This window comes from Scyliorhinus canicula, chromosome 19, assembly GCF_902713615.1.
Source record: "Scyliorhinus canicula chromosome 19, sScyCan1.1, whole genome shotgun sequence".
Taxonomy (NCBI): Eukaryota; Metazoa; Chordata; class Chondrichthyes; order Carcharhiniformes; family Scyliorhinidae; genus Scyliorhinus; species Scyliorhinus canicula.
This window is the reverse complement of record NC_052164.1, coordinates 46,141,263-46,154,166: the sequence shown is the minus strand read 5'-3', so window position 1 is coordinate 46,154,166 and position 12,904 is coordinate 46,141,263. Positions and strand designations below refer to the sequence as shown.

General features: G+C 45.8%; 1 protein-coding gene across 1 annotated transcript in view; it reads right to left on the bottom strand.

Moving 5' to 3' along the window:
* The window catches only part of mettl2a (methyltransferase like 2A), a 44,172-nt gene that overhangs the window by 13,181 nt on the left and 18,087 nt on the right, over positions 1 to 12,904 (bottom strand). The window contains exon 7 of the mRNA XM_038779158.1: positions 4,528 to 4,634. Within this exon, the coding sequence (XP_038635086.1) occupies positions 4,528 to 4,634 (107 nt within the window). The remainder of the gene's footprint in view (positions 1 to 4,527; positions 4,635 to 12,904) is intronic.

Below are 12,904 nucleotides of genomic sequence, written 5' to 3'. Positions count from 1 at the left end.
GCAGCAACCCGGTACCCCCCCCCCCCCCCCCAGCCACGCCCCTCCCTCCATAGCACTCCCGTGAGCCAGCTAACTTCTGCTGACCCCGGCGACTCCCACCCTACCTCCGACTCCTCCCCACGTGGGACTACCCCTCCTCCATCGTGCCCGTCAATGGGTCCCCCCCCCCGCTCTTGCACGGGAAAAGAAAACAGCCAGCAACGACCCGCGCTTCTCAGCCCCGACCCCGCCATCTCCCAGCGCGGGAAACCCGCAGAAAGCCCGCGCTTTCGCCCTGCCCCCCCCCCCCCCTCCTCCAGGGCTACTCCCATTGTCAGTCCCCCCCACCAGCTCCCCGAACTCCCCGTTTACCCCCCTGCCCAAACCCGTCCACCAGACCCCTACAGACCCATATAGAAAAGACAAATCGACATCTCCCCACCCACCCTAAGGCCAACCCACATCTTACATTAAACCAAGCAAATACAAATACAGTATTATACAGCATCCCCCATCTTAGACCCTCAGTTTGAGTCCAATTTCTCGGCCTGCACAAAGGCCCACGCCTCCTCCGGGGACTCAATATAATGGTGCCGATCCTTATAGGTGACCCACAGACGCGCCGGCTGCAACATGCCGAACTTCACATTCCGTCTATGGAGCACCGCCTTCGTCCGGTTAAACCCGACCCTCCGCCTCGCCACCTCCGCACTCCAGTCCTGGAAGATCCGCACCTCCGTGTTCTCCCACTTGCTGCTCCGCTCCTTCTTGGCCCACCGGAGCACACACTCACGATCCACGGACCGCTGAAACCGCACCAACACCGCCCACGGCGGCTCGTTCGGCTTGGGCCTCCTAGCCAGAATTCTGTGGGCCCCCTCTAACTCCAGGGCCCCTGGAAGGACCCAGCCCCCATCAGCGAGTTTAACGTAGCCGCCACATAGGCCGCTAGGTCCGACCCCTCCAGCCCCTCCATGAGGCCCAGGATCCGCAAATTCTTCCTCCTCGACCGGTTGTCCAGCTCCTCGAACCGCTCCTACCATCTTTTATGGAGCGCCTCATGCATCTCCACCTTCCCCGCCACGGCCACGACCTCATCCTCCCTTTCGGAGGCCTGCTGCTGCAGCTCCCGGATCGCAGCCCCCTGGGCTGTCTGGGTCTCCATCAGCTCCCTGTTGGTTACCTTCAGCGACTCCAGCAGCTCCAATTTAAGCACCTGGAAGCAGCGCAGCAGAGTCGCCTGCTGCTCCTGAGCCCACTGCCTCAGCTCCTCAAGGCCTCCGCTGGCCGCCATTTTGTCTTCCTTCCCCCGCTTTTTCAGGGGTGCTTTCTCCGGTTTTCTCCTTACCCCACTCCTGGTCCGGACCATAGGACCATTGGGGTCGACTCCTGTCCTCTTCCCACGTCGGGATTTGCCGACACAGCTCCGTTGGGGGCGCTGAAAAGAGCCCCAAAGTCCGTTTTCAGCGGGAGCTGCCGAATGTGCGGCTTAGCTCCTCATTGCCGCCACCGGAAGTCCCCTTTAAAAAATTTTAAAGACTCTACTTCACTGCTATTTGAGGAAGCAAGTTCCAGAGACTCTCAACCCTTTGAGAGAAATATTTTCTCAACTGTTGTAAATGGGCGACCCCTTATTTTTAAACAGTGACCCCTAGTTCTAAATTCTTCCATAAGAGGAAACACCTTCTCCGTATCCACCCTGTCAAGACCCCTCAGGATCTTATGCGTTTCAATCCCTTACTCTTCTGAACTCCAGGATATATTCCAGTCCAAAGCTGTGCAGGTTAGGTGGATTGGCCATGATAAATTGCCCTCAGAGTCCAAAATTGCCCTTAGTGTTGGGTGGGGTTACTGGGTTATGGGTATAAGGTGGAGGTGTTGACCTTGGGTAGGGTGCTCTTTCCAAGAGCCGGTGCAGACTCGATGGGCCGAATGGCCTCCTTCTGCACTGTAAATTCTATGATATATAAGCCTAGCCTGCTCAAACTTTCCTCAGAAGACAACTTGTCCATTCCTGGTTAGTCCAGTAAACCTTCTCTAAATTGCTTCAAAAGCATTTCCATCGATCCTTAAATAAGGTGACCAACACTGTGCACAGTATTCCCGATATGGTCTCACTAATACCCTGTACAACAGAAGCATAACCTCCCGTCTTTTGTATTAAATTCCCCCCGCAATAAATGGCAACATCTATTAGCTTTGCTAATTACTTGCTGTACCTGCACACTAGCCTATTGTGATTTGTGCACTGGGACACCCAGATCCCTCTGCACCTCAGAACGCTGCAATCTGATTAGAAAATATCAATTAGATAACATTCTTCTTTTTATTTTTCATGTCAAAATGGACAATTTCACATTTTCCCACATTCTACTCCATTCATCTGATCTTTACCCACTCAATTAGCCTATCTGTATCCTTTTGTGGCTTCCTTGCGTCCTCTTCACAACCTACTTTTCTATCTTTATATCAGCAAATTTAGCAACCGTACCTTTGGTCCCCTCATCCAAGTCATTTGTATAAATTGTAAAAAGTTGAGGCCCCAGGACTGATCCCTGTGGCATATCACCCATTACATCTTTCCAACCTGAAAAATATCTATTTATGCCTACTCTGTTTTTATGTCAGCTGGCCATTTTCTATCCATGCCAATACATTATTCCCTAAACTATGAGCTTTTATTTTCCGCAATAACCTTTGATGTGGCACCTTAGCAAATGCTTTCTGAAAATCCAGTACACCCACCGGTTCCTTTAACCAAAGCGTATGCAAAGAACAAAGAACTAAGAAAAGTACAGCACAGGAACAGGCCCTTCGGCCCTCCAAGCCCGTGCCGACTATGTTGCCCGACTAAACTAAAATCTTCAACACTTCCTGGGTCCGTATCCCTCTATTCCCATCCTATTCATGTATTTGTGAAGATGCCCCTTAAATGTCACTATCGTCCCTGCTTCCACCACCTCCTCCGGCAGCGAGTTCCAGGCACCCACTTCCCTCTGTGTAAAAAAACTTGCCCCGTACATCTCTTCTAAACCCCCTCGCACCTTAAACCTATGCCCCCTAGTAATTGACCCCTCTACCCTGGGGAAAAGCCTCTGACTATCCAATCTGTCAATGCCCCTCATAATTTTGTAGACCTCTATCAGGTCGCCCCTCAACCTCCGTCGTTCCAGTGAGAAGAAACCGAGTTTATTCAACCGCTCCTCATAGCTAAAAAGATACACACATTACTTCAACCATAACTGGCAGGGTAGGTCATGACGTTTAGCTAGTCACAATTTATATTAATGAATTTAACGAGTCCCCGAGTGTAACATACCCAAGTTTGCTAACTTATGCAGGGAGCCTACGCAAGAATAGAAAGGTTAATCAGGCAAGAGCAGTCAAGCCCGTTGGTGAACAATGGAGAGGAGTTGGAGGATGATGATTTGGTGAACCATACCTTTTTATTTTATAAATTTAGACTACCCAATTCATTTTCTCCAATTAAGGGACAATTTAGCATGGCCAATCTACCTAGTCTGCACATATTTTGGCTTATGGGCTTGAAACCCATGCAAACGCCACACGGACAGTGACCGAGAGCCGGGATCAAACCTGGGATCTCAGCGCCATGAGGCTGCAGGGCTAACCCACTGCGCCACCGTGCTGCCCTACTTCTTCAAAGAACTCCAATAAATTGGTAAAAGGTGACTTCACTTTCACAAAACCATTTTGAACCTGTCCAACTATCGTGCATTTTTCCAATTGCGCTGCTAAAATGTCTTTAATAATAGCTTCTAACAGTGGAAAGTGGATTTGAGGGCACAGTCACATCAGCTATGATATTACATTGCAGAGCAGGCTCAGTCGACCGAATGGCCTACTCCTATTTCTTATGATCAGTTGGCCTGCTATTGCTTAAAAAGACTGTGAGACATTACAGAACCACCTCAGGAGAAAGTAATAACAGCACTATCTCCGGAGTAAATTAGAACAGCAGATTTTGTTGGAGGTTATTGCTTTTTGTTTAAGGCAAGTTCTTTAGCAGTCAGTGGGGGAAATAACAGTGGCAAGATCCACAGTTATTTTGAAGTGTGGGAGTAATTTACCTTCTGATTATGAAAGTAATCGACTTTCAGCTTTGTGGTTGAGATATAAGTTTCACATTTCTGCCCTCGAGGAGGCAGCTGTGAGGATGCTGCTATGCCGAATTTGCCAAGTTGCTGGTGAGTGATTTAACATCGTCACATGGGGACATACATGTCCCATGCTTCCATCACTAATGCAGATGCAGTGGGTCTCAATCAGGAACTAAGTGAATTCAGGATCAAAAAATATCCTTCCGAGTCCTTGTATTATACATATCTGCCAAATGTCGCAGTCATCACAATTCTTTGATATATCACAAGCTGAATTTGTTCCAAACTCTGATGTAATCACATGTTTGGGTATTATATGGTGAAAGAATTATATTAATTTACAATTTCAATAAAAGCTTGGGAGGCTTTAGCAGGTTATGTTCCAGTATCAGATAATAAAAGGTAGTGGGGTCAGCTCAGTCCTTACCTTTCTTAAATCGAAGCTGTGCCATGTCGTAACGACCGTAGTCCCGGAAGAGAAGCATCCCTCCTGGTTTCAAAAGTTGACTCAACCGCTTAACAACAGCCTGCATTCTGAAGAGAGGGTAAAAGAGAGGGTGGGGACAAGGGTGGGGAGAGGGACAGAGCAGAGAGAGGACATGAGGAAAAAGGGAGAGAGAAAGGGAAAGACAGATGAGCAGGAAAAACAGAAAGGGTGACGGGGAAAGGTAAAGTGAATGGGAGAAATAGTGTCAGTATTTGTCTCGACATACCCAGTTAGCCTGTGACATGGTCGAGGACACCGGCACGAGATACTACACGTTTTATTATTTGTTCATAGCATGAGGGCATCGCTGGCAAGGCAAACATTTATTGCTCTTACCTAATTGCCCTCAAGAAGGTTGTTGGGAGTCGACCTCTTGAAGTGCTGCAGTTCATGTAGTATAGGTGAACTGACAATATTGTTAGTTAGGAAGTTCCAGGATTTTGACTTGGGGACAATGAAGGAACAATTATATATTTCTAAGTCAGGGCGGCACAGTGGTTCGCACTGCTGTATCACAGTGCCAGGGATTCGGGTTTATTTCCTGCCTTGGGTGACTGTCTGTGTGGAGTCTGCACATTCTCCCCGTGTCTGTGTGGGTTTCCTCCAGGTGCTCTGGTTTCCTTCCACAGTCCAAAGATATGCAGGTTAGGTGGATTGGCCATGCTAAATTGCACCTTAATGTCGAAAGATTAGGTGAGGTTACAGGGATGGGGCGGGAGAGTGGGTCTGGGTAGGGTGCACTTTCAGAGGATCAGTGCAGACTCGATGGGCCAACAGGCCTCCTGCTGCACTGGCGGGATTCTGTGATTCTAAATCAGGAGGGTGTATGGTTTGGATGGAAAGTTGCAGCTTATGGTGTTCCCATGCATCTGCTGCCCAGAGGTCATGGGTTGGGAAGGTTCTATCGAAGGAGGCTTGGTGAATTGTTACTGCATCAGTGGTTGAGCAGCACCACTACTGACCCAGTTAGCCAAGTGGTGGATGGGATGTCGACAAAGCGAACTGCAACAAGCGGAGAGTATTCTTTCATACTCCTGACTTGTGTCTTGTAAATGGTGGAACGATTTTGGACAGCCTGACACTGCAGAATTTCCAGTCTCTGACTGGCTTTCTAGTCACATGCTAGGCACCCCCATCATTTAGGATGAGGGCATACAGGGAACCCCTACTCTTGTTAATTGTTTAAAACTATCCAGCATCATTCATTTCAAAATTTTTTTTAGAGTACCCAATTTGTTTTTTCCAATTTAGGGGCAATTTAGCATGGGCCAATCCACCTACCCTGGGTTGTGGGGGCGAAAGACCCAGCATCATTCATAATTGGACTGCAGAATTATTGGTTGTTGGATTGCTTAGCTCTATCTGTAGCAAACTATTTCTGCTGTGTACTATGCATATTGTCCTTTGCTGTAGCTTCACCACATGCCACATAATTTTTAGGTATGCCTGGTGCCAGCATGCTTTCCTGCACCTCTCGTTGAACCAGAATCGCCCGAGTTGATTTGAATGGTAGACTGAGGTGTATACCGGGCATATTGGTATACTGTCATGGACAGATGAATCTGCAAAAGTAGACTGGTCAAATAGGTTTCTCCCTCTTGTTGGTTCCCTCACCTTCTCCACAAGCCCAGTCAAGCAGCTATGTCCTTTTGGAATTGGCTAACTGGGTCAGTAGTGGTGCTGCCGAGCTACTCTTGCTGATGAAGTTCCCCCCCACCCAGAGTACAATCTGTGCCCTTGCCATCCTCAGTGATCCATCTAAGTGGTTTGCAACATGAAGGAGTACTGATTCATTGGAAGAGAGAGGGGGGTAAGTAGTAATCAGTGGAAGGTTTTCGTGAGCAGGATGGTGACAAGAAGCCTAGAGCACAGATTGAAAGGTATGATTCTGCGAGTATCAACTTGTTCAATCTTTCCTCATAGTTTGTGAGAGAGCTCTCCCAATTTTGGTGCAAGAGATCACATACTAGCAAGCAGGTTTTTGCAGGGTCAATTGGGCAGGGTGTGCCCTTGTTCTTTCTGGTATTGAAGTTGATCATGGGTAGTCTGTCCAATTACATTCAGATTAGATTTTTTTTATAGTGGTTAACAATTGAGTTGCAGGCTACGCCAATTCAGCAGGCAGTGAAAAGAATCCACCACATGATGAGCGTTGACTCTCATATCGGCCATAAAATCATGAGAAATAGGAGGAGTAGGCCATTTGGACCATTGAGCCTGCACCGCCATTCAATAAGATCATGGTTAATTCTTTCCTGCCTGACCGCCATAACCCTTGACAACCAAAATTCTATCTGACCCAGCCTTCACTGTTCTCCGAGGAAGAAAATTCCAAATATTAATGACCTTCAGATAAGAAATTCCTCCTCATCTGTTTTAAATGGGGACATCAGGGGAAACATTCCCTCAGCCTCTACCCTGTCTTAGAAAAAAAGTCCAAATAAATCACATCCACTGGCTCCCCCCATCACCTCTCCTAGTTACATCTCAAAGAATTCCAGTAGATTTGTCAAGCACGATTTCCCTTTTGTAAATCCACACTGACTCTGTCCGATCCTGCCACTGTTTTCCAAATGCTTTGCTGTTAAATCTTTCATGATGGATTCTAGAATTTTCCCCATTACCGACATCAGGCTGACTGGTCCATAATCCCCTTTTTTTTTCTAACTCCCTTTTTAAATTAGCTAACCTCCGATCCATAGGAAAAGTTTTAAAGTCTAAAGAACCTTGGAAGATGATCAATGCATCCACTATTTTGAGGGCCATTTCCATAAGAACTCTGGGATTTAGATTATCAGGTCCTGGGGATTTATCGGCCTTCAATCCTATCAATTTCCCTAACTACATTTCCCTACTAATACTGATTTCCTTCAGTTCTTCCCTCTCACGAAATCCTGTGTTTCCCAACATTTGTGTAAGAGTCCTTCCTGATGATTCCATTATTTTCCCATTCTTTATTTTTGCTGTCATCATCTTTGATCCATGGATGGTTAATGGACAAAGTCAACCACCAGAGAGGAGGAGGAATTCAAGAATTTGCAATGGTATAGAGCTGCTGGCTTTGGACAGCAAGACCCAGACTTTTTGGCACCCGACAGATAGGGTGGGACTTGGTTCGACTGATTGATTGGTGGCTAATGACTTGCCAAAAGGCTGTATTCCGCCTGGTAACAGGTGCAGATTGGATCCTGCCTGAGTGGGATGATTTTCAGAGACCCAAGAAAAGCAGTTCTGAGGCCTGGATACAAGGGAAAGGATCTGCTATCTTCTCTCTCCAGAAGGGTTGTGAGTTGATGTATTTCTGAACCTACAGAGAACCTGGATGAATGAATCCACTGTGAAACCATCATAGGCTCTAAACAGAGACCTAGATCTGAAAGCTTACTTTGAAGGAAAGTCTGCTCAAAGACAACCATCTGAAACAAAGACTCTTTTCCCTCTTATTTTCATCCCTCTCCTCCCCTCTGTGTATGTCTGTCTTTTGTGTGTGTATGTGTGCAGAGGGTGGGGGCAAGTTACAATGTGAATTAGGAATTAGATAATAGTTAGCAGTTTTACTTGCTGCATATTTCATTATAGTTCTTGATATAAATAAAAAGTAATTGTATTTAAATTTACAAACTTGGTGACTGTAATTATTGGGCTGCCAAGGGCCAAAGACTTTGGATATTTTCCTAAGAATTATTGCTTAATTCAATTGTGGTGCCACTCTGGGTCAAGTTGGGTTGGAATTGACCGAGCACTAGCCCAGGGGGTTGTAACATCTGGTACGTTATTTGTGTCCTCCTTTGTGAAGAACCAAAGTATGTGTTTAGTTGGTCAGGCATTTCTTTGTTTCCTATTATAAATTCCCGTTTCTCACTGTAAGAGACCTAACGTTTGTCTTCATCAATCTTTTTATCTTCACGTACGTATATAAGCTTTTACAGTCAGTTTTTATGTTCCCTGCAAGCTTACTCTCATTTTCCCCTTCTTAATCAATCCCTTTGTCTTCCTTTGCTGAATTCTCAATCCTCAGATCTGCTGTTTTTTTCTGACCAATTTGTAATGCTCTTTTTTTGGATCTAATACTAGCTCTAATTTTTCTTGTAAGCCAGGTTTGACCACCTCCCTGCTTTACTTTTTCTCCAGACAGGACAATTGCTGCAGTTCACCCGTGTGTTCTTTGAATGTTTGCTATTGTCTATCCACTGTCATCCCTTTGAGTAACGTTCCCCAATCCATCATAGCCAACTTGAACTGATACCATCCTACTTTTCCTCATTTAGATTCAGGACACTAGTCTCAGAATCAAATACGTCACTCTCCATCTTTATGAAAAGTACTCACCCCCAGGGGGCCTCGCACAACTAGACAGCCATTATTCCTCTCTCATAACGCAGTACCCAGTCTAGGATGGCTTGTTCTCTAGCTAGTTCCTCAACGTATTGGTCCAGAAAACCATCCCGTACACACTCCAGGAATTCCTCCTTTACGGTATTGTTACTAATTTGATTTGCCCAATCTAGAAGCAAATTAAAGTCACCCATAATTACAGATGTTCCTTTATTGCACAGTACCTAATTTACTGTTTAATGCCATGCCCAACATCCTGAGATCACTACCTTTGAGGTCCTACTTTTTAAACTTACTTCCTATCTCCGAATGTTCTGCTTTTAGGACCTCATCCCCATTTTAACCTATGTCGTTTGTACCCATGTGTACCATGATGACTGGCTGTTTACCCTCCCTGTCCAGAATGTCCTGTAGCATTCTTGATCCGAGTACCAGGGAGGCAACATACCATCTGGACTCTTGTGTGTGGCCACCTATCTATTCCTCTTACAACTGAATCCCCTATAACTATTGCATTTCCACACTTTTTACTCCTCTCCTGTGCAGCAGAACCAAATGTGGGGCAACAAATCTTTCTGTTGCTGCTTTCCCCAGAGAGGCCATTTCCCCCCCCAACAGTTTCCAAATTGTTTTACAGGTGGGTGGCCACAGGAGATTCCTGTACTGCCTGCCTAGTCGTCTTGCTCTGTCTGGTGGTCACCCATTCCCATCCTACCTGTGGAATCAGAGGCTGCAGTGTGATCACTGCTATCCATGATACTCTCTGCTTCGCAGATGCCCCACAGTGTCCCCAGCTGCGACTCCAGCTCTGAACCCCCGGCTTCCAGGTGCTGGAGCTGGAGACACTTCCAGCACACATGTTGACGCTGGGCTCTGGAAATACTCACGGCTTCCTAAACAGAACCATAGAATTGCCACAGTGCAAAAGGAGGCCATTCGGCCCAAAGAGTCTGCCCTGACCCTCTGAAAGACTCCACCTAGGCTGACACCTCCACCCTAGCCCTCTGACCCCGTCTAAACTACATGTCTTTGGACTGTGAGGAAACTAGAGCACCCAGAGGAAACCCACGCAGACACGGGAAGAATATGCAAACTCCACACAGGCGGTCACCTAAGGCCAGAATTGAACTCGGGTCCCTGGCACTGTGAGGCAGCAATGCTAACCACTGTGCCACCGTGTCACATAGTGCAGGAGGAGCATACCACAGCTTTGAGCTCTTCAGCCACGCCTTACCCCTTGAAATTACACCGTTGGAAGATACTTAACATCAAATATTATTAATTACTCTAGGGCCCTTCTTCCCTGGTCCTCATTACTACAGAATATAGCCCTCTCAAACTGCAGACCACAAAATAAAGGCTTTACAACCTATAAACAATAAAAGTAGTAAATACTTACCCGCCCGTACTCACGCAATCAGCCACTCCCACTTGCCCTGTGTCACTTTGGAATCCTGACGTCACCTCAGGAACTCCAAGCTAACATTAAATCTCTCACTGCACTCTCACGCTGGTTTCAATCTTCTGACTGCCTCTCCTATTGCGCTGTTTTCAATCTCCCGGCTCCACTCCCAGCCTCGCTTTATCTCACGTTCTTTTACCCTCATGGCTCCACCTTTTCAATCTTTTATTCCTTTTTAAAAATAAATTTAGAATATCCAATTTTTTTTCCAATTAAGGGGCAATTTAGTGTGGTCAATCCACCTAACCTGCATATCTTTGGGTTGTGGGGGTGAAACCCATGCGGACACGGGGAGAATGTGTAAACTCTACACCGACAGTGACCCAGGGCTGAATCTGGTGTCCTTAGCGCCGTAGGCTAACCACTGCGTCACCGTGCCACCCTGCCTTCAATCTTACTTGAAAATAAGATCATTTCTAATTCTCCCAAACTCCAATGAGTAAAGACAGAACCTGCTCAATCTTTCCTCATAAGACAAGCCCTTCGTTGCAGGAATTAGCATCACAAACCTTCATGAAAACGCTTTCAATAAAAGTATACTCTTCCTCAAGTAAGACGACAAAACTGCAACAGTACTCCATGTGAGATGTGACCAATGTCCTGTATAGTCGGGCAAGACTTCCCCAACTTTCATACTCCATCCCCCTACAATAAAGACCAAGATCACTTTTGCCTTCCTAATTACTTGCATGCTAAATTTATTTGTGATTCATGTACAATGACACCCAGATCCCTCTGTACTGCAGTATTCTGCTGTTTCTGCTGTCTCTCTCAATTAAAAAAAAAATTCTTCTCCATTTCACATTTTCTCTCAAATTTACACCGATCATTAAACAATAATCAGTAACGAATGTAATGTCAATCCCCATATCAATAACAACGATCCCATCCTCCCACCCAACCCCAGATATTAGCCCGCATGTTAACATAATCAAATGACAAAAAGGAATCAGGAATCAGCCATAGTCACCATTAACAGATACAGTCTCTCTCTCCTCAACCCTCCCAGCCCCCCACCCAATGTTTGATGTGATCCAATTCCCAAAAGTGCATAATGAATAATGCCCATGAATTGTAGAACCATTCCAGACTTCCCCTCAGTTCAAATTTGACCTTTTCAAGCATCGTGAATTCCAGCAAGCCCCCCCGCCACACCAGGGCACAAGGTGGAGAGGTTGATCTCCACCCTAACAGGATCCATCTTCGGGCGATCGACGAGGTGACGGCTACAACATCTGCCTCCGCACCTGTTTCCAATCTCGGCTGATCCGACACCCCGAATATGTCTTCCTGAGGGCCCGGGTCCAGTTTCACGTGCACCACTTTAGAGATTACCCTAAACACCTCCTTCCAGTAATCCTCCAGCTTTGGACAGGATCAAAACATATGAATGTGGTTTGCGCCCCACCCCCCCCCCCCCCTTCTCTCAATTTAAATAATATTCTGCTTTTTAACTGTTCGAGTCAGAGTGGACGTTGTCACATTATACCTCATCTGCCACACTTTGCTCCTTTTCAGACTCTTTCCATCTTCCTCACAACTTGCTTTAATACCTATCTTTGTATCATCAACAAATTTGGCTATAATATACTAGGTTCCATCATCCAAGTCATTAATAGATTGTTAATAGGCCCCTGCATTGATCCCCGTGACACTCCACTAGTTATAGTTTGCTAACCTACAAATGTCCTGTTTATCCCAACTCTCTTTTCCTATCTTTATATAATCAGTACATTTGGCTACAATACACTAGGTCCTTCATTAAAGCCATTAATACAGATTGTAAATTGTGGAGGTTCGAGCAATGATTCCTCTAGCACCCCATTAGTTACAAGCATAAAAACAAATTGTTGCAGATGCTGGAATCTGAAATTTGTTACAGTTCTCCATTAGTTGCAGTTTGTCAATCTGAAAACTACCCTTTACCTTGAGTCTTTGTTTCCTATTAGTTAGCCAATCCTCTATCCATGTTAATATATCACCCACAACACCTTAAGCTCTCATCTGCTGCAGTCAACATTTTATTTGGCAGCTTATCAAATGCCTTTTGGAAATCCAAATACACTGCATCTATTGGTTCCCCTTTATCCACCTTTATTCACAAAGAACTTTAATAATTTTGTCAAACACTATTTCCTTTACACAAAATCTCGTTGACTCTGCTTGATTGAATTACGCCCTTCTAAATGTTGTGCTACTACCTTCTTAATAATGGATTCTCACATTTTTCAAATGACAGGTATTAAATTAACTGGCTTATAGTTTTCTGTTTTTGTGCCTGAACAGAGTGTAGGCATAAATGAGTCATTTTCTGGTGGCCAAGATGTAATGAGTGGTGTGCCATAGGGATCAGTGTTTCGGCCTCAACTTTTAGAACATAGAACAATACAGCACAGAACAGGCCCTTCGGCCCTCGATGTTGTGCCGAGCAATGATCACCCTACTCAAACCCACGTATCCACCCTATACCCGTAACCCAACAACTCCCCCCCTTCACCTTACTATTAGGACACTACGGGC